Source organism: Solanum lycopersicum, chromosome 4 (assembly GCF_036512215.1).
Source record: "Solanum lycopersicum chromosome 4, SLM_r2.1".
NCBI lineage: Eukaryota > Viridiplantae > Streptophyta > Magnoliopsida > Solanales > Solanaceae > Solanum > Solanum lycopersicum.
This window is the reverse complement of record NC_090803.1, coordinates 5,313,379-5,335,954: the sequence shown is the minus strand read 5'-3', so window position 1 is coordinate 5,335,954 and position 22,576 is coordinate 5,313,379. Positions and strand designations below refer to the sequence as shown.

Below are 22,576 nucleotides of genomic sequence, written 5' to 3'. Positions count from 1 at the left end.
TAATTTTATACTTGTAGTCTATTGGATTATTAGTTTAAATATTCATTTACTTAAAAACTTGGTCTCGTGATATCATCATTTTTAAATTAATTAATTATTATTTTTTTTGAAAAAGACCAACCTCGCCAGCTCGAATCGTTAAATTACACAATTATAAAATATATTATAATCAAAACCCTATCGTATATATTAATTATACCTTTGAATTTTTCCTTTATATATTTTAGAAAACCATAATTCTTATTAGTTTAGGAACCTTTGTCTTAATGGATTCGGAAAAGTAATATATTAAGTATCTTAATGGGATTGGAAAATCTTTTCCTTATAGATTTGGAATTACTCGGGATCTATATATAGGGTATGTAGTTAACGATTCTAAAGCATTCTGAAACTTTCTTTCATACTGAAAAACTCTTTCGATCTCCTTTTTATCGTAAGTATCTGAACCTCATTAAATTCTTCTACTATTATTTTTCTTTTCTATTTTTTAATGACTCTGTGCCTGTTAAATCACCATATTTCCAAGACTTTGATTTTTTATATATACACATATTATTATTATTATTTTTAAGTATTGTGCGTTTTTGTCAATAATCAACGCAAATACCCTAATTAATATTCTAGTTTCAATGAAATACGTTTTCTTATTGATTTCAACTACTATATATATATATATATTATCTTGTCTAAACCTAAAAGGTTAGTAATTTCCACTCAATAGTAAAACAAAAGTTCATAATATTTCACTGCTCTTATCTGCTGCGTGACATATTTTTATTTACTTAATTATATATTCAAATTCTTTTAACATTTATAGTTATTCTCTTGCAGTTTTTTATGATGGGAAAGTTGAAAGGAATTTTATTTTGGTTTATAATCGTAGTTCAACTTTTCTCGATTGTTACTTCGAGGACGATGCATCATGCAAGGTATTACTAAACTAAATCTAACTCTGACTTTGATTATAATGTCTATTTTTACGAAATTTAATTTAAAATAAGTCGCGTTTATTTGAATATATATATATATATATATATATATTTGTTGATAATTCATATATCTAATTTTTTTTATTTGTCTAATTATTATAGGCATACACGATTAAAACATAGGCATCATGATCAGATGATGCATCCTCCTCCAGTCACACATAGACATGTTGATATGATGCATCCTCCTCCAGTCACATTGCACATCTCAAATCGATACGTAAGAATTACACTAAATATATTGTTATCGTTATTTAATTACAAGTAATATTATGTGATTGACGACTTATATATTATGATATTATTATTATTATTATTATCAGGTGGTGATAGATAATGGCATTGTTCAACTTACCCTAACAAATCCAACTGGACATATTTCTGGGATAAGTTATAATGGAATCGATAATCTATTGGAAAAAAAGAATCGAGAAGTAAGGAGAGGGTAAGTACTTTTTTTGTTTTTTGGTTATTTTCACTAAAATAATAAAGTATAATTTAAGGTAGGATAATTATATAAAGTTACAAAGTTAGGATAATTATATTTGAATTCCTATTGTATTTAATACTAATTTTTTTTAAAAAATACAGATATTGGGATGTTATGTGGAAACTTCCAAAAGACCAGGGTGGCACTTTTGATACGTAAGTAATCTAAAACTTTTATGTTAATATTATGAAAAATTATATAATTTTGCTTTTCTATACTACATACATAAATATGTCGTGTGTTTTATTATTAATTATAATCATGTATGCAAAATAAAAAAAATTATTTCAGGTTTTTTATGAAAAATTTCAAAGTTATATCACAAGATGATGATAAAGTTGAAGTTTCTTTTACAAAAACGTGGAATTCCAATGCAGACCATGATCTTCCTCTAAACATTGACAAAAGGTGAGTTTTTATTTTTTATTTTATATATATATTATACATAACTATAAGGTTAATAACATTATTGATCGCTCAAATATTGATAAATTCTAATTTTTGTTTCTATAATATCTAATTTAATCTTCAATTACTTGAAATGTTCACTTTTAATCCCTTTTGCATATGAACATTCACAAGTTTTTAAAATTATTAAGTCGTTAAATTACTCATGTGTTATATTAAATTTGTATTGTTATTTTATATTTGAAGGTAATATAATGTAATATTCTCCTAAAGTAGTCCAAATATACCGCTACATAAATGAACCATTTATACACATTTTAATTGGTTGATGGTTACATATATATTTTGTCATATATCACTAAAATCTGTATTATCAATAATCCAGAGATTAAAACTATTGTTTTCCATATATTACATTATCAATAATGTGAGTATGTGAATATCAACTAATCTTAAGTAAATTGTTGCTTATTTTTTTGTTTTGTAATTTAAAATAAATAAATGTTAATTTTTTCATGAATAATATTATAATTTACAGGTTTGTGATGCTAAGAGGAAATTCAGGATTTTATTCATATGGAAAATTTGAGCATTTAGAGGGAATGCCTGCACTTAGAGTAGACGAAGCAAGAATTGCAATCAAGCTCAGTCAAAACTTGTAAGATTAATATACATGCACACTATAAATTTTTCGATTAACGATGTTCAACTGATTATTATCTATCTGTTGTTGTTGCTGGTAACTATTTTGGTGTATTAATGATTTTTTAATATTAATAAGTATTTCAATTTAATTAAATTCTTATAATTTTGGTGAATTAATGAATTATTTGTTATATTATTTAGGTTTCACTATATGGCTGTATCAGATGATAGGCAAAGGGTAATGCCAACAAATCAAGATATATCCCATGGAAAAGCCCTTGCCTATAAAGAAGCTACTCAAATAACACATCCATCCAATTCTCCATTTAACTATGAGGTAATTATTATTATTAATTAATTAAAGGATTTAATTTTCTCTTATAATTACATTTAATCAAAATTTGTAACTAATCATTAATGTTTATGACTTAATATTTTATTTAGGTTGATGACAAGTACCAATTTTCTTCTGATAACAAAGATATTAAAGTACATGGATGGATTTGTAATAATCCACATGTAGGTTTTTGGGTGATTACACCAACTAATGAATATACATGTGGTGGACCAATGAAACAAGATCTTACTTCTCATTCTGGTCCCACCTCTCTAGCCGTAAGTAATTTTATTTGTTATCTATTTCGATTTACGTGACATACTTTTTTTTCAATTTTTTTTAATATATATACATATAATTTTTTTTTGCAGACATTTTTTAGTGGCCATTATACAGGTCCACAATTAGGATTAGATCTCCAAGATGGAGAATCATGGAAAAAAGTATTTGGTCCTGTTTTCTTTTATCTCAATTCAGATTCTGGTAATAACCATCAAACCCTTTGGGAGGATGCTAAAAGACAGGTAATTTGATCATCATATTCAACTATCGTAAGTCGTAATGCATGAACGTGAATTCAAAATTTAAATGTTATAAGTCCTAAAAGTTTATTATATATATACATACGTATTTAAATAAATATGATAAGATATGGATTAAAATTATAAAATTCTTTTTGTATCTGTCTAGTAACATGTTAATGTGTGTGATCATTTGATCGAGTATATGTATAACATGAATTTTATTCATTTGCAGATGTTTGAAGAAACTAAAAAATGGCCATATGATTTTCCACAATCAAAAGAATATCTCAAAGCCAATGAACAGGCCACAGTTAGCGGTCGATTATTGGTCAATGACAGGTAAAATAATGCTCTTTTAACTTAATAAAAATAACTTAAATTTGCTCTTTTTTCATCAAATTCGATTTTAAAAATACTCTTCTTTTACTTATTGAACCGAATGTTTTGTGATTTTGGTTTAGGTACATAAGTGAAGATCCTTTTTATGCAAAATCAGCATATGTTGGATTGGCCCTGCCTGGAGATGTTGGATCATGGCAAACTGAAACCAAGGTAAGTTACGACACGTTTAGATATTTTTTTAGTCTCTTAAAATCAATCGATAACTTATATATAAAATTTTGAATTTTCTTATTTTACAATTTTATAGCCATAAAAGGTCAAAAGTGTCTTTCTTTAATTTTGTGTGTGATTAAATAAATATGATCAATGACATAATCTTTATATAAATGAGGTAACTTCTATTTTTTTGCTTAGGGTTATCAATTTTGGACTCAAACAGATGAGTCTGGGTATTTCAAGATTAATGGAGTTATACCCGGAAGTTATAACTTGTACTCATGGGTCCCTGGAGTTATTGGAGATTACAAATACAACCTCAACTTTACCATAACTCAAGGTTCTTTCTTTTTCTTTTTTCTTTTCCTTCTCTCGATAATAAAAGAACAGTCTGGTATACAAAACATTCTGGCATTCTCATAATAATCACGTAAAAGGTCCGCACCTTAAGGGTTGTGCCCTGATATTTCATTGTTTAAACCTGTGACCTATATGTCACACGAAAACAAAATTTTCAATAATATATTTTTTTTAATTTTTGCAGGAAGTGACATTAATCTAGGTGACTTAGTTTATAATCCTCCAAGAAATGGTCCAACTTTATGGGAAATTGGAATTCCTGATAGAACTGCAGCTGAATTTTTTGTGCCTGATCCATTGCCTAGCCTCACCAATCATGTATTCATAAACAGTACAACACATAGGTAATATTTCATTAAACCTAACTTATGAGTTCAAACTTATATATATTATCGATCGACGATGTAACAAATATATCATGTTAAGTTTAATAACGTAAATAATAAGTGTATAAGAAGATTAAATATACTGCTCAATTTGATATATCGCAGGTTTAGACAATATGGTTTATGGGATCGTTATACAGATTTATATCCTAACGAAGATTTAGTATACAGAGTTGGTGTTAGTGATTACACAAAGGATTGGTTCTATGCCCATGTAACCAGGTAATTAATTTGCGATAACTGATAAATTACTGTAATTAATTCGATCTTTACAGAAATGCAGGAGAGTCTTAGTCCTAATCATAATGGGACCTTAATACACCAATCGAGCTGTCATTTTTTTTTTATAAAAAAAATGAACATATTATTGACAGTTTTTAATTTTAATTTTTTGGATTTTGCCTTTTCAGGAGGACTGTACATAAACAATATATACCAACAACATGGCAAATTTTATTTGATCTTTCAACTGTGGATCCAAGTGGAACTTATACACTCCATATAGCATTAGCTTCAGCCACTTCTTCTCATTTGCTAGTAAGTAGCTTAATTTCTCTAAATTCCTAACGTCTCAATTTATATGACACATTTTTTCAGTTTAGTCTGTCCTATGGCTAATTTGGACTAAACATATAGCATCGACACATGAGAAATCTTGTTACAATGTATTTATGACTTTTTATGTTTAAAACGTTACATAGCCATAAGATATTGGACACCCTATCCTATTCGACTTATTTGATATCTTATTGTCAGTATATAAGAGTTAAATCTTATTGCTTAATACCTTACTTTTCTTTTAGTTTCTCGTTAAATATAATATATAATTAAATATTAATATTTTTTTTTTGTTTCAATTTTAGGGAAGAATAAACAATCCTACCAAACCAAGGCCAATTTTTCAGACCCCAGGACTTGGAAAAAGTAATGCAATAGCAAGACATGGAATTCATGGACTATACTCACTTTTCACTTTTGAAATTCTGGGAAATAATTTACAAATCGGAGAAAATATCATATATTTAACTCAAGCTAAAGGTGGTACCCCTTTTAACGGAGTAATGTATGATTATATTAGACTCGAAGGACCTTCGCAGTAAATATGAGGAGATTATACATATTTTTTGAGAAAGTTGTAGGGTACAAATGTAATTTACTCACTTGTTATTTTTTTTTCTATAAATATTTTTATTTGTGGATTTGAGAAATAAAAACTCTTGTTTTATATTATAATAATGTTCTTGTATTATATCAAAAGTTATGAAAACAAATCGTTTCATTTATTTTTTCAATTTTAATATAACAGTCGATAAACAATATATATTAAAATCGAGCATCATATGTTTATATTATTATCAATATATAATTTTAAAACTATCGCTATTAGACACTTAAACTGTTTCCGCTAAATAAACAATATCATTGGGGAAAGAGAGCTTTGTGTTTGCGATGGTACCCTTATTTAACAACATTTTGATTTGTAGATTCCTCAAAAACTGAGAAATGAAGCAAACAGTAGAGATTTGAAATAACTGATCGTAATAGTATGAAAAAGTATGGTGGAAACTCTTATATTTATTAAAAATTCACCGAATATGTACGTATAATAAACTTAAATTAACTTGTAATTTATAAATCTTGAATCTATCTCGATCAAACCGGTTAGATTTGTGCACTGAGTAATGGTCTGCATTTCTCGTATTTTCCTTTCAGTCGTAAGCTTCATCCTCCCCCTAATTAACCAACAAAATATATTGTGTAAATTATACATGGTCAAATAAGGATTAATTGCAAAATTAATGATCTACTTGGGGTTTGTTTAGAACAAAAATAAGAAGTCTAACCCATCCGGTGGCCTCTAAACTTGGCAATAATTTTTACTTAGACACTTTAACTAGGCTTTCTTCATTTTAGACACCTCATGTTAGGCTTCGTTGTGTCATTTTGACATGAAGTGTCTAAAATGAACAAAGTCTAATTAATATGTATAACTGAAAATGCTGTCAAGTTTAAGAGATTACCGATGGATTAGGTCAAAATAAGATTAAATCAAAATTTAATTTGTTTGACATATGATAAAGATTCAATCCCTAGATCAAGACGATTAAGCTTTAAGAAAATTATTTTTCTTCTTCTTATTTTATTATAAATATGAGGCAATCTAATCGGTGAGATAAGAAATTTTAATTCAGAATCAAAATATCTACTAATAAAAGTATATTCAAAATAAATAATTATGTCATTTTAAGTTCCAACGTTATTGATCTTGAAATAACTTGTTCACTAATCAAACGAAACTTACTATTCAAAAAAATAAACACATTAAAATTTTGCTTATTTAATTAACTCACCTTCTCTGGAGTCATGAAGTGAACAGATTTCTTTTTTGACTTTCCTTGATCTCCATATTTGTTCATTATTAATTTTTCTCTAACATAAGTCTCATATATAAAAGTAGCTCCTCTAAATTGTGGCAAAACTAGCCATGCCACACCAATCAACTTCACATCATACCATATTGGTATCCTAATAATTATCCAAAATAAAATAAAGTAAGTAAATTATATTTTCACAAAAATAATAAGTATAAAAAAAGGGAGGACTTAGTTACCAATTAAGAATGGGTTGAAATAGCATCTCCACAAGTGTAAGAAAAGAATATAGAATCCAATAAGCAAGCCATTGTTCATCATCCAATTTAGATGTACTCTCTAGAGCTACTATTGATGCATACCTACACAACATTTTTAGATTAACAAATTGGGTTCTAATAATTTATTTTTATGTATATGAAAATTCTTAACGTATCGAGGACGATCGAAAAAACTAGCATTTTATTGAAGCTTCATAAGGTCTTTATATTATGTTCAGGTGCAAATAGTTTGCATCTTTATTGAACTTCATAAGGTCTTTATGTTTTGATGCAGATAGTTTGCATATTCATAGTTTCACCAAACTCTCACAAATAATAGATTTTGATAATTTTTTTTAATTATTACCAAATTTATAACTATATGCTTGTGAAAAAAAGATATTTATGACATCTTATGTAAATTCACATCAAAATGAGAAAAAAATCGTAAAGAACTTTATAAAATATAATACTATTTCTGTATTTTATATAAAATACGTATATTTAGGCTCGATAATAACGTAGCGCTAAAGGATAAATGGGAGATGAAAGAGATTAATTATTTATAAGAATATTACTACTCACAGAGGATAGATCAACATCATCACAGGCCTGCAATTTTAAAACAAAATACAACTTGTCATTTTCAAGAATTTAATAGCCCCCAAAAGTAAAAAATTAGAATGACAAAAATAGGAAATAAAAGACTATAATAATAATACTACCCAGCAAGAGTATGAAGACTAGTGATCAAAGTCCACAAATGACCCATAATTTCTCTTCAATTAAATGCTTCAAAAGAAACTTTAGATACAAAATAAAATAAACAACTTAAGCAAATAATGAAAAATTATGTGATAAAGTTTGAGTTGAAAAATTGTATATTTATAGGACAAATTGGTATCAGATTCTTGCTTTAACGTAGTGTCCTAGGTTTAGCACATGACAGATCAACTGAAAATAATTTATTGATTAACCATACATTAACTAGATCCAAGGTAAATAACACATCATTACATTTAATCAGGCCAAATTCACAAAACAAATATCTAAAGTTATCGTATTTTTCTCCTCATGTATTTAAATTATGTCATATTTCTATTGAATCATTAAATCACACATAATTTTGTTCTTTGTAAACATCGTTGGTTAATTTTGATCGGTTTTTCTATTGTAAATGCCTTTAATTGTGTTTGCATTGTAATGATTTTGATTGAAGGAATGAAGACAAATTGTGTGTTAGTCTCATTTGTTTTCTAATGTGTTTAAATGACTTGAAGTAAAATACAATTATTTTCGAATATTTTCTCTATCAATTGGACGAATGAGTTCTGAACAACATATGTATCCTTAATATTCCTCACAAAATCCGGAAAAGGGCCTAAAATACCATCAAAGTATTGGAAATGGTACAAAAATATCCTCTATCCACCTAATGGCTCCAAAATACCTTTCCCATCCATCTATCGAGTCCAAAATATCCCTGTCATCCACTTTTTGGTTCAAAATTGACCACTTATTTAACGATTTTATATTTAAACTATTTAAATATTATTTTAAATACGTGGCGCTCAACTATTTGTTCTAATTGAACTTATTAATATAATTTATAAATCAATCCAATACCCACCCATAACTAATTAAACCCCTCCAAATTAATAAACCCATTACGTTATTAATACAACAACAGAAAAGCTACTGCAAATTGAGTGTTTTTTTAAAAAAAATTTGGCGAAAAATATCTATAGAAGTAAATTATCACATTCAATGTCTATTATCTGATGTTACTTTATAGGTAACTTCTTTTCAAAATAATATATTAAAGGTTTTAAAACAAACCATAAATATTTATAAAATTATATTTTAAAAAAATGCATGAATTAATTGGGATGTATTACTTCTTTACCTTTAATCATAAATTTCTAATTCAAGCTTGAAAGAGAATCTTATTGAAAGTGTCATCCTGTAGGTCTTCAGATACTTTTTTAGTATTTCGAAAAGTATCATGGGTCTTTCTAATTATTAAGAAAACAAAAGAAGGGTTTGCGTTTGTTTGAGCTAGGTGAACAAATAAGTGTGAGGAAGAGTGAGAGGGAGGCTACGAGTTCTCTTTCGTTGTTGTTCAGAGATCGCTAATCTCTTCCTTTCTCAAATTTTGACTCGGTGAGATAAAAAGTTCCAGAACTAACAAGGTAAAAACTTCATGTCATTCGACATTTACATCAAATCAATCAATTTAACCGTCAAAATCAATAATTAAAGTGATTCTAAAACGTTAAATATTTTGGATCAAGTTTAATTTGTCAAAACACTAATGTTTGGAGTCGAATTGAGTACTTTTTGATTATTTAAGATGTGTTTTTTTTTATAATTAATTATGTACACAAAAAACATCACATTGATCATGACTATATCATCATGTTAAGTTGTTTACTAATGGACTAATATTAAATCTTATTCAAATCAAAACCACATTTTAGCAACAAAATTATTCCAACTTTGACTCTTAAAATGAGGAATTTCTTGCAAAATAATTTTATCACGTACCCATCTTTTCTTATAGATTTGACCTTTAAAATGCTAATGTGCAGTATTATGTAATAACAAAAGCAATACAATCTATTTAAAATGTTACATTCAAATTCAATACATTTTAATATCAAACTTCACCATGACTACTAAAAATAAACATAACATAACATACTACCTTATTATTATTGTGTAAAAAGTTTCTTTATTTTTTTACCATGCTTCAAAGCATGGTTATATAATAAAATTTCACGTGACTTAATATTTAATAAAGGCAAAATACATATATTGTATTCTAAACTTGACTTCATATTTTAATTTTGACATCTTATTTTCATAATGCAAAAACAGACACTTTAACTATTCAACTTTTAAATAAATAAACACATGAGTCCTACATGACACAATACACGTAGGACAAAAAATTACACGTAGGATGACATGTGTGTCTATTTGTTCAACTTTATACACATTTAAATGTCTATTTATACACATCCAAAATTGAAAAACATAAATATAATTTGAAATCAAGTTAAAAGGTATATTTATATATTATGCCTTAAATAAAAGGGAGAAGGGTCAAATATGCCCCTAAACTATTTGAAAAGGTTTAGATATACCCTCCGTTTAAAGATTGGTCCATTTATACCCTCGCCGTCCAACTTTTGGTCTACATATGCCCTTTTGAGCGTTAGTTGGCCAACTCGGAATATCCAACTCATTTTACTTTTATTTAAATGCCAAATGGATTTTTCACGTCATTTTTATTATTATCACTTGACATTTATATTCAAGAGAAAAGGGTCAAATGTGCCCTTAAACTATTCAAAAGGTCTAGATATACCCCGTTTAAAGTTTGGTCAATTTATACCCTCGTGTCCAAACTTTTGGTCTACATATGCCCTTATGGATGTTAGTTGGTCAATTCGAGATATCCAACTCATTTTACTTTTATTTAAATGTCAAATGGATTTTCCACATCATTTTTATATATTATTACTTGACATTTATATTAAAAGAGAAAGGAGTCTTTTATGCCCCTAACTATCCGACCTAATTTTAAAACACATATATGACCCGTCTTTTAAGTAATCTATACAACCTGACCCTTTTTTTTAAATACCCTATATGGGTTGGATTAGGGCATAATTGAACCATTTAAATGGCGAACACTATCGTGCTCTGATTGGAACTGTCGAGGAATCAATGACACGACAACTAAAGGAAAAGGAAGTCGAGGTTTGAAAAGCGTTTAGGCGCAACGCAGAGCTGGAGGCGCAAATCTGGCAGGCAAGGGCTAGAGCAGAGGAATTCACCGCAACAACGTTACAGACACAACTGCAAGCTGCAGCAGGCTTTGATGATGTAAATAACAAAATAATTCACACATATATGAGTCGGATTAGGGGCATAATTGAACCATTTAAAAGACGGTCGTATATGTGTTTTAAAATTGGGTCGGATAGTTAGGGCATAAGTGACCCCGTTCTCTTTTAATATAAATGTCAAGTGATAATATATATAAATGATGTGAAATCCCATTTGGCATTTAAAGAAAAGTAAATTGAATTGGATATTTTGAGTTGACCAACTAACACCCATAAGGGTATATGTAGACCAAAAGTTGGACGTGAGGGTATAAATGGACCAAACTTTAAACGGGGGTATATCTAGACCTTTTTAATAGTTTAGGGGCATATTTGACCCTTTTCCCTTGAATATAAATGTCAAGGGATAATATATAAAAATGACGTGAAATATTCATTTGGCATTTAAATAAAAGTAAAATGAGTTGGATATTCCGAGTTGGCCAACTAACGCCCAAAAGGGCATATGTAGACCAAAAGTTGGACGGCGAGGGTATAAATGGACCAAACTTTAAATGGAGGGTATATCTAGACCTTTTTAATAGTTTAGGGGCATATTTGACCCTTTTCCCTTGAATATAAATGTCAAGGGATAATATATAAAAATGACGTGAAATATTCATTTGACATTTAAATAAAAGTAAAATGAGTTGGATATTCCGAGTTGGCCAACTAACGCCTAAAAGGGCATATGTAGACCAAAAGTTGGACGGCGAGGGTATAAATGGACCAAACTTTAAATGGAGGGTATATCTAAACCTTTTCAAATAGTTTAGAGGCATATTTGACCCTTTTCCCTAAATAAAATAAAAACGTTTCACATGACATGCTACCTTAATTGTAAGAACTCCTATAAAAATGTACAAAAACATAAGTATCTCTATTACCCCCAAAATTCCGTTTTTCTCTCTCCACTTATGCAGTTTCACCTCCATTTTTTTTCAAAGAAAAATAAATCTAAAAGCTAAATTATATTTTTTTTCACAAAATTCAACTTTTTTTTTTCCTTTCATTTTCTTCTTCCTCTTCCTGTTTTTTTTAGCAGGGGAGAAGAAAGAATTTGATTGGAAATTTCTCTATGTAAATATTGTTCAGAGTTAATTATGTTAATGGAAATCTTATCTTAAGCTTTTTTCTTTGCATATTATAACAGGAGTTCTTGATTATTTTTGCTTTTGACAAGAATTCCATTTTATCTTCCCATGGAAGGTTCACAGCTTCAACTTATTGTAATTTATTTGCTTTTATAGGTGTAAAGATTGAATCTTTATAACATAAAAATATTTGTATACCCTTTATTTGATTTTAAAAAAATGAGATTACAAGGCAGTCAATCGAAAAATCACCAACAACGTGAAAGTTCATGTAGTTGATAGTCAATCAATTGTGCTACTAAGATTTCATTTTGCTTGTTGGGTATATTTTTGTTTTTTCGATTTTCCACGTGGTTGTCGTAGGATTAAGGTATGCGAGCACTCTACCTTTCCACTTGGTAGGATTACATGGGTATGTTGTTGTTGTTAGATATTCCACCTGGTGTCTGGTATCGGCATTGAAGCAAGCAGGGGCGGACCCATATGGAGTCAACTGGGTGCTCGAGCACCATTAACCTTGTTTCGGGATATATATATATTTATTTAGAGATTAAGAAGTATCTGTATAAAATTAACAAAGAGCACTTAATGAACAAATGATTTGCCTGGTCCATTGGCTCTTGGGTGGATGCTTAAGGCTCTTTTAGTGTTGTTGAGCCTGAGTTCGAACAATTAAAAAGTGTTCCCTAATAAAATGACTTCATACTTAGAGCTCGAAACCTAGACATCTGTGTAACTATGAAGGAGTACTTACTATTGCATTAGAATCCTTGTTGGTCTGATTGGTTATATGAATGTTGTTGTATATTAATGATTTGAATAGTGATGTCACAATAAAGGTTGAATCTTTATAAGAATACAAATTTGTTTATGTTTCATTTTGCTAATTGGGTATATGAATGTTCTCTTATATTAATGGTTTAAATAGTTGTGTTACAATAAAGCTTGAATATTTTTAAGATAAAGATTGTGTATATATACTTCATTTTGCTTGTTAAGTATATGAATGCTATGGTATCTTAATGGTTTTACTCGTATTATCACAATAACAATGCCTCAATTCCAAACAAGTTATTCGTAGTGCAGGTCCCAAGTAGAGATAAAGGAGGAAGGTTATGGTATAACTAGCAATTTCATGATGAATCCTAACAAAACAATCCGTATAAAATCGTTGTCTTTTTGTTAAAAAATATGTTGATTGTCAATGTATAAGGTAACCCTTCTCCTTTATTCGGGCTTAAAGACTGATAAAACTTTTTCGCTTATGAACTTTGTAGGTAGAAGAGGTGCAGCTGATGTCCAAGGAAATGGAGAAAACAAGAAACAACATGAAGTCAAGAAGGAACAGGACGAGAAAAAAGAGGAAGATATCAGCAACAACAACAATAGAGACGATCAGTACTCATCATCGTCATCACCAAGAGGAGTTTTAGAGACTACCAGATTGGGTTCGTCGGATTTAGACAATAGCAGCATTAGCAGCAGTGATGATAGGAGCAGCAGTTTTGCATCATCACCTTCAGGGGAATTAAATCAAGGTGTTTATTGGAAAAATATTTTTGATCAAATAAAAAGAAGGTCAATGAGAAGATTGTCAAGTATACCAATATTAGGATATGAGATGATTTTACCAAAAAATATAAGAAGGATTTTGTCCAAGAATAGAAGTGCTGAAGAAGAGGCTAATGATTCTGATGATATTCCTAAGCCTTCTTGGAGGAATTTTAGCTATGGGGAACTTGTTGAAGCAACCGATAATTTCAGTCCAGGTACATACATCCATACTTCATAATTTTTTACGAGTTTAAGTGATATGCATTGATGGTGTAAAGAATATTTATGCATTTAAGTTCCTTTATAAGGTAGTTTAGGTAACTTTATATTGTTAAGTATAAATAACTTGCATCAAATTTTCACATCTCTACGGGGTATTTTCTTCCCGTCACAATTTATGTATCTTCATTTGATTTGACACAAAGTTTAAGAATATGAAGAGGTGATTCTATTCTATATTGCTCGGATTTATCAAAAATTCCGTTGGGTGTTTCTAGGATCCTCCAAAAAATTTCTGCATTTTTTGGGAGGATTGGACATGGGTACGACAGAATTTTTGGAGCGTCCGAGTAACATAGTTCCCATCTGTTATTTTTGATGTCAAAGTCATGTCTCAAAGTAGGACCATTTTGTACTAAATGAAATAATATACTCTGCTATATAGTTCTGATTAATTTAACTACAAAATGCTAGACAAAAAGACATATATTGAAGTACTTTGCAGATATTAAGGCTCATGCTGAGTGGTGGAGCCAGGATTTTCAATAAGGGGGTTCAAAATTTGTAGAAATAGATACACGGAGGCTCATGCTGAGTGGCTCTGCCCCTGCTTATGCCTGCTTAAGATTTCACTAGAGTTCCCTTTATGTTGGGTGCCTGAGGTCACAGTGGCGGAGCCTTGGTTTTCATTAAGAGGGTTCAAAATATGAAAATGTGAACACACGAAGAAGCCAAAGGACTTTCAAGATCTACTATGTGTATATATATATATATATATATATATATACACAAAATAATTTTAATCATGTATAACCAGTGTAATTTGCTGCCGAAACAGGACTGTTCTTGATCCTCATTCGTTTTTGGGCATGGTGGAAAGTAAACTTTGACTTCTTGAAGTACTAAAGAAAAAAAAGTAATCCTTTTTAGGAAAAATACATTAATTTTGTTATATATACAATCAAAACGGGTAATTTTCATCCTATGATTGATGCATTCACTAGATCATCTTTGTAGGAAGTTTCATTTTTTGTGCCTTATTTTGATCTATAAAAGTTATGTTAGTTCTATGGTTAATTTGTCAAGTTCTTGAGACTGGATAGATAAGAGAAAATGGTAGTTCCTATAAAAGAATTGGAACTATTGTAATGTTCAGAACATTGAACATTAGGCCAGCTATCAGACATCAGGGTTGAATATGGAAATTTTTGTTGTAGAGTTGGCCATGTGTTATTGATGGGCCAATTTATTAAATTTTCCTTAATGTCTATGGTCCTTCATGTTTCTATTTGTCCCCACCAAGAAAGTGTAAGATGCTTTTGTCTCATTAAGAGGTCGTTTGATAGAGCGTGTAAGATGAGCGTTGAATAGGTCTATTAGTAATGTTAGTATTAGTTATGCTGTGATTATTTTTACACACTCTTTGGTTTGGTATATAAAAAATAATATGCATTGTATAATTTCTAGAATAAATTATGTCGGTGAAAGTACCCTCCACAAATAATGGTAGAAAAGATGTGGAAAAGGTTTTGAGGGACAATTGTGTCTTTAACCATGCTAATGCATGCATTCGAAACCTTCCATTGTTAATACCATGATTGGTCATGTAATATCAAATAGTGTATAACTATACATAAGTTGAAAAAATTTAACAAGGTATTGGTACTACACAAGCTAATGTGTCTACCCTTCGCGGTGGCTCAGTGGTTTGAGTTTGGGACTTCCATGTTGGAGGTCTCAAGTTTGAAACTCCTTGCCAGCGAAAGTAAGGGGTTTGCCTTCTGGGTCGAGCTCGTGCACCAGGCTTGCCTAGTGCGGGTTACCTCTCCTATGTGGTTTGCAAGCTATTGCATAGGAGCGGGGTTTTACCCTGTGCGCACCCAAAAGGGTAGCGGCTGCGGGTTTCCCTTGTCGTCAAAAAAAAACAAGCTAATGTGTCTAGTACTTTTTCTAATGCATCCTATCGGACGACCCTGAGGACCTTTTAATTGACGATGTGTTCCGTCGTCAGCAAGCTAACATTTCTCTGCATCTTCTTGTCATTGTCATTGCTCCAACAATTTTACACCAATGATGTCACTTCCTTGCAAATCTAATCCGTTTTAAGTGGATATTGCATAATCTGTATTACTCGAAAACCATCTGAATTTGCGCGTAGTTAACCCTTTGAATTACTAAATCATGCCTTGAAATGTGACAGACAAGTTGATCGGGCAAGGGGGACATGCAGATGTGTACAAAGGGCGTTTATCTGATGGTCAAGTAGTCGCGGTAAAGAAAATAACTAAGCAAGAGAAGAAAGACGAGGATAAAGTTGATGATTTCTTATCTGAGCTGGGAATTATTGCTCACATTAACCATCCTAATGCTGCTAAGTTAATAGGTTATAGTGCTGATGGCGGTTTATACCTTGTTCTTCAGTACTTACACCATGGAAGCCTCGGTTCCTTAATACACGGTGCTGTATTCCCTCTAAACACTAGCTATGTTCGTTCAGTACTGATTTGATTTCTTTGCCTAGTGATCATAAATATGCACTTAACATTGAATGAAATGTCTATAGAGTGACTGATAAGCAGAAAACTCGGCATTTCAGGTTCGGATGAGAGACTTGATTGGGATATAAGATATAAAGTTGCTGCTGGTATTGCCGAAGGATTGCTTTATCTTCATTGTGAATGTCCAAAGCGCATAATCCATAGAGATATTACTGCCTCAAACATATTACTAACTGAAGATTATGAACCTCAGGTTTCAATCTTTCTTTCTGTTTAGAAACTTCAATTGGGAAGTGAGATTTCATTTCGATTTCTCAAGTTCTTTTTTCCAATTTGTTGTGCAGATTTCTGATTTTGGACTAGCAAAGTGGCTGCCAGAAAAATGGGTTCATCATGTTGTTTCTCCCATTGAAGGAACTTTTGGGTATGTAAAAATTAGTACTTTTAAATTGCATGACCAAGGGCGGATCTAGAGGGACGAGAGAATGTTCACCCGAACCCCCTCAACAAAAAGTTACCCTGTATATATATATATAGGGTAGATATTTTGTGTTTATGTACATGTATAAATTTTGAATCCTGTAAACAATAAGCAAAAGGTTAACTCAGCGGTTCGGGCATTCAAATGCACCCACCTCTCCAAGGTTTGATTCTTAGGGACTGCACTATTTTTTTATATTTTTATTTTTCGAACCCCCTAGTGAAAATCCTGGATCATGTTCCTTTATGTTGCTTGCTTATGATCTAATGTATTGCAAATTGATATTCAGATATATGGCTCCAGAGTACTTTATGCATGGAATTGTCAATGAAAAAACGGATGTATTTGCCTTTGGAGTTCTATTATTGGAGCTTATTACTGGTCGCCGTGCAGTTGATTCATATAGAAAGAGCCTTGTGTTGTGGGTAATGATCCTCTTAAACTGACACAATATTCATACAATTTGTCATGCAACTTCATTTGAAGGGGTTTTAGTATGTTTCATTCAATGTTTCTGAAAATTATCTGGTACCTGTTACAATTGTGCATAGGCAAAACCGTTGTTGCAAAAGAACAACATCAAGGAAATAGCAGATCCTCGTTTAGGTGATGTTTACGATGTTGTTGAGATGAAACGCGCCATGTTTACAGCCTTATGCTGCCTTCACCACTTGCCTGACATTCGTCCGAACATGAAAAAGGTAACAGTACATTTTTACGTTCTGTCCCCTTTATGTCCTTCATATCAACTCCCACCATCATTTGTAATTTTGATTTCGAGTGTTGCTGATCCTTGCTAGAATTTGCAAATGTTAGGTTTATAAACGCACACAGCTAAAAAAGGTTGATCCTGTGAAGGATTCAATCACCTAGGCGTTCTTGGTTATAGAGTTAGAACAGAAAAGATCTCAAACACGCATCTGAATCTTCTGGTCTTAAACTAAAAATATGTAGAATGTACCAAAATGTTCCTTAATCTTGTGGTCTTAAACATATCTCGTGAAAAATTGAAATTAAAGATTTGTCAAAAAAGGAAAGAGGCGTTTTTCTTTGAAACGGAGAGAGTAACATATATCCAACGCGACTTACCAGATTTTGTAGTAAGAATAAGAGTTGCTATTTGATATTTATATGCACAATAAACACAATCCGCAAATAAAATTTGAAACTTCACGAAATGGTTATTTTCTTCGAGTATGCAGGTTGTTCAGCTATTGAGAGGCGAGAACGCACCAGTAGAAATGAAGCAGAGGTCAATGGGAGGGAGAGCATTGATGTTTTCACACGAATATACAAGCACACATTATATCCAGGATCTCAACCGCCATATGGAGCTCGTTATGGAGTAATCTTTGCACACTCTTTTTGTCAAATGCTATCAATCCTAGCTCTGCTTCTGCTGTTCTGTGTATTCTAGTTGTTATCCATTATGCTATATAAGCATGTAAAAGCGAGAGGAGTTTGAGTCGATGGCTGCTAGTTTTTGGTTGAAATTTTCCGAGATGCTACCCCATTTAAACGAAGAGAATCAACATCTAAAATTTTGAGTTTTTCTTTACGGAGCAGCACAAGTAATGCAGTAGGAATGAACTGCATTAAGTACATTATAACATATGAAAAAAGTGCACATTTTTTTTTTATGTTTTCTTTCATATTGTTTCTGTATTTGGTTGAAATCATCATAGTGATGATTCATTTTGTAGTTGATCATAATTTTGTATATTCTATAGTAGAATTTTGTTAAGATGTTATCATATATCAAGTGTACATACAAAGACAAACCCTTTTCTGTTGTTTCTTTAAAAAATTTGGTTAGCTAACTAGACTTTCACATGAGTCTATTCCCACTTACCTTGTAAGAAAAAGCTTCCTAATTACTCTCAAATATGATCGCGGGGCGGAGCTAGGTAGGGTCGAGGAGGTTCATTGTAAAATATTACATTACACGATGTATATGATATCTTTTTTTTTTTAACAGAAAATAACTTAAAATATCCTCAAAGTATTGGAAATGGTATAAAATTATCCTTCATCCACCTATTGGCTCTAAAATACCCTTCCTACCCACCTTTTGGGTCCAAAATACCCCTGTCATCCACCTTTAGGTCCAAAATTATAATCAATAGTTGAACGCCAAGTATTTTAAAAAATATTTAAATATTTTAATTTTAAAACAATTAAAGAAGTGATCAATTTTGAACCCAAAGGTGGATGAAAAGGGCATTTTGGAGCCAATAGGTGAATGAAGGGTAATTTTATACTATTTTCAATACTTCAAGGGTATTTTAGGCCCTTTTCCTTTTTTTAGAGATAAGTGTAAAAATTACACCTAAAATATATTCTTTTTTTTTTGAGTTTCATATGTAAACTATTGAAAGTTTGAGTTTCATACCTAAACTATCACTTTTAGTTCGAGAAAAACATCTCTCTTTTATACCACTCTCATTATGGTATGTGTAATGCACTCTTTCTCTTTTATTTTAAAGAATTTCCACATCACACTCCACATGGACAAAATATTCAACCTTGACAAAAAATAAATAAAAAAATAAAAATTAAAAAACTATTATAAAAAAATAATATTTTCGTTATAAAATAAAATGTAAAATATTTTTCTTACCACGCAACATATTTTAAAGTTTTTTATTTTGTTTAAATTTCTTTTATAAAAGTATTTCATTTTTAACTTCATTTCCTCCCCCTCATCAAATATTAATTTATATATTATTTTATTTTCTTAAAAATATAATTCTACCCATCCCACTTAAATCTCCACTTTCAATTTTTTCCCCAGTGTTTAAATATACATATCGAAAATGCTTTTTTTACTTATCGTCACAAGACTTTTTATATTTTTTAGTTGTTTATGTTATATTCTACACACTAGTAGAAAATTTTTTCTAACAATATTTGTACGTGCATATTTAACACAAAATAAGAAAAACTTAAAAAAATAAAAATTGTGAGCGAAAAAATATATAGATAGATTTTTTTAAATGAAATAATATTAATTTCTATGGGGGAAGGGGGAGGTTGAAATATGAAAATTTTAAAAACATTTTATAAATAATTTTTTTTAAAAAAAAGGATGGGGTTGTCGCGGGGGAGAGATGGTACGTGGAGGAGGTGGTGGAGTGTGATAAGAAAAATAACTTAATTTTTTTTATATAGATAGTAATCTTTAATTTTTAATTAATATTAATTTTTATTTCGATAAAATATTTTATTTATGTGGAATGCCATGTGTCAAAGTTTTTTTCATATAAAAAAGAGAACACACTATACACACTACTATAAATTATTGCAACTCACACTTTCAATAATTTAGGTATGAAACTAAAAAAAAGTGCATAATTTAAATATATTTTTGATATTTATCTCTCTCTTTTTTTTTTTTTTTTTACGTAAGATACATGAAAGACAAAATTATGCTAAAGAGCAAAACAATAGTTAAATTGGAGGTGCGGGGAATCGAACCCCGTGCCTCTCGCATGCGAAGCGAGCGCTCTACCATATGAGCTACACCCCCAATTATTATTAAGCAAAGAAACTAAAATATTAATTAAATTTAATGTGTTAATCGGCCTTTCCATTACTTGTAATTTTTTTTTTGTTCTTTTTGTAAAATCTTCCTTTTCCCCTCCTATTTGTAGGTGTGAATATTCTATATGATTTGATGAAATAGTTTAGTTTCTATATTGAGACTAATTTAGTTAAAAACATTTTTTAATTAAAGTGAAAGAAATGTATGTGCAAGCAAATGTTATATATATTTATTAATTTGGCATGAATTCCTTGTATTGTTAAATTATAAACTGAGTTTAGTTTTATGTTATTAAAGTACAAAAATATTTATCTAATCAGGTTATTTAAAGGATAATTACATGTATCTCTCACCGGTCCTTGAGTTGAATTCTTATTGTTTCGAATCATGAATATTTCAACATTCTTTGTGAATATTTTAAGATGTTACTAAAATTCTCAAAATGCCTCCTATGTAACTGATGATGTATAATCATACGAAGAAGAAAATATCATTCTTTTAAATATTAACAGAATCAGAAGCCCGTACCTTTTTTTTCAAAAAGAAAAAGACGAGCTATTCACATTTTATTTGATTATTAAAGGTGAATAAAATCTATTTTCTTATATATTATTTACGTAGCTATAAATCATTTCACTAAAAAATATTTTTAAATTATGAAAACTAATATTTCATATTAAAATAGATTTAAAAAAGTAAGACGTGACTTAGATAGAGGGAATATATATTTGAAATCCAGTAAGTTAAATGCATGGCTGACAACATTAGTTTGCCGTAGACTTAGGGCAACCACAGTAGATGATTGAAACAAGTCTACCCAAAAAAAAAAAAAAAATTAAAATATTAACTTTATGATAATTTTTTAAATTAATATTAATTTCTTATAAGATTATTTGATTAAAATAAGAGAGTGGATGAAAAAAACTAACGTTAAAAGATCATACTTGGAAATTTTTTTCATGAAAAGAAAAAAAAGAATAAGAATATTAACATTCGAATATAAATTTATTCATAAGTTACATTAACTAAATAATATTTTTTTTCTTTTTTATTAATAAGATCCTATACTTCTTTTAATCATAAATATAAATTTTAAAATAAATATTACAATTACATAATTTAATCAAAAAGCTGTTAAGAAATTCAAAACAAGGCTTTCTTTTTATTTTAAAGGATCAGAACAAAATATTTGTAGAAAAAGGAAATGCTGCCTAGCAGAGGTTTAAATATCTCCTTCATTTATATTCACGTTATATACATCGTTTAATATAAAAATACATTCATCATCTTATCATTCAAAAAATGTTTTTATAGATACTTTTCAAAATATATATCATCAGTTAGTTATATTATATTTATAACAATAAATAATTATGATATAATAGTGTAAAATTTCTTTATATCGATCTCACAGTTTTAATTGATCGATAATTTGATATTCCAATCAACTTGCTCATCTCTATACCTGATTTTCCAAGTCAAGTCATCTAAAACAAACAAAATTTTGCCCCATTTGTCACTGCATGCATTCTTGAAAATAATGACTTATTTTTTTTTGTTTGAGAGTGGCTAAGGTATTATCGAAAACAAAGCTTTTTTAATAACTCTGGAATAATCTGTGGTTGCTACAATATCTGTTTTTTCGGGTGAACTTTATTTACAAATTATATAGGAAATATAAATCACACTAAGCAAATCTATGCGACAAACTCGACACTGAAGGTCATTGAGGGAAAATCGATCCCAGAAACCAACTGAGCCATCTAGAAGGACTAGAAACAGAGATTTTTTTCTTCGCAAATTAATAAAATTTGTGTTTCGAAATATGATTCTTTTCCCCACCTATTTTCTATCGAATCAATTCAATAGAAAAACGTATGAAATACGGAAAAACTTCCTAATTTTTTTCTTGCACCATGGAAAATAATGATATTTTTTTTTGGAGGTGGGAGTGGGGGCCT

At 29.9% G+C, this 22,576-nt stretch overlaps 3 protein-coding genes and 1 non-coding gene across 5 annotated transcripts; 2 read left to right on the top strand and 2 right to left on the bottom strand.

Moving 5' to 3' along the window:
- The first annotated feature begins 378 nt into the window (after positions 1-378).
- On the top strand, positions 379-5,980 carry LOC101260927 (probable rhamnogalacturonate lyase C). 2 transcript variants are annotated; one of them, XM_019213373.3, is made up of 17 exons: positions 379-433; positions 832-929; positions 1,092-1,209; positions 1,313-1,434; positions 1,581-1,634; positions 1,771-1,887; positions 2,426-2,545; positions 2,734-2,869; positions 2,977-3,147; positions 3,241-3,393; positions 3,626-3,732; positions 3,855-3,945; positions 4,150-4,291; positions 4,496-4,655; positions 4,803-4,919; positions 5,108-5,234; positions 5,561-5,980. In XM_019213373.3, exons 2-17 carry the CDS (start codon positions 838-840, stop codon positions 5,795-5,797), a joined length of 2,064 nt encoding a protein of 687 aa, XP_019068918.3. In that variant the 5' UTR covers positions 379-433; positions 832-837; the 3' UTR covers positions 5,798-5,980. The 2 variants fall into 2 exon arrangements, with proteins under 2 accessions (XP_019068918.3, XP_025886398.2); XM_026030613.2 differs by lacking the exons at positions 5,108-5,234; positions 5,561-5,980 and having other exon boundaries at positions 4,803-4,923.
- A 262-nt stretch (positions 5,981-6,242) lies between these two features.
- Positions 6,243-8,192, bottom strand: LOC101243882 (HVA22-like protein e). The gene is made up of 5 exons (XM_004236644.5): positions 8,055-8,192; positions 7,915-7,941; positions 7,309-7,431; positions 7,049-7,223; positions 6,243-6,430 (listed from the first exon to the last, which is right to left on the bottom strand). Exons 1-5 carry the CDS (start codon positions 8,099-8,101, stop codon positions 6,407-6,409), a joined length of 396 nt encoding a protein of 131 aa, XP_004236692.1. The 5' UTR covers positions 8,102-8,192; the 3' UTR covers positions 6,243-6,406.
- A 3,925-nt stretch (positions 8,193-12,117) lies between these two features.
- On the top strand, positions 12,118-18,827 carry LOC101261221 (receptor-like cytosolic serine/threonine-protein kinase RBK1). The gene is made up of 8 exons (XM_069296993.1): positions 12,118-12,434; positions 13,597-14,088; positions 16,293-16,550; positions 16,689-16,843; positions 16,935-17,014; positions 17,361-17,496; positions 17,623-17,772; positions 18,274-18,827. Exons 1-8 carry the CDS (start codon positions 12,428-12,430, stop codon positions 18,418-18,420), a joined length of 1,425 nt encoding a protein of 474 aa, XP_069153094.1. The 5' UTR covers positions 12,118-12,427; the 3' UTR covers positions 18,421-18,827.
- A 1,700-nt stretch (positions 18,828-20,527) lies between these two features.
- On the bottom strand, positions 20,528-20,600 carry TRNAA-CGC (transfer RNA alanine (anticodon CGC)). The gene has a single exon. It is a non-coding gene; the product is annotated as a tRNA-Ala (tRNA).
- Positions 20,601-22,576: the final 1,976 nt, after the last annotated feature.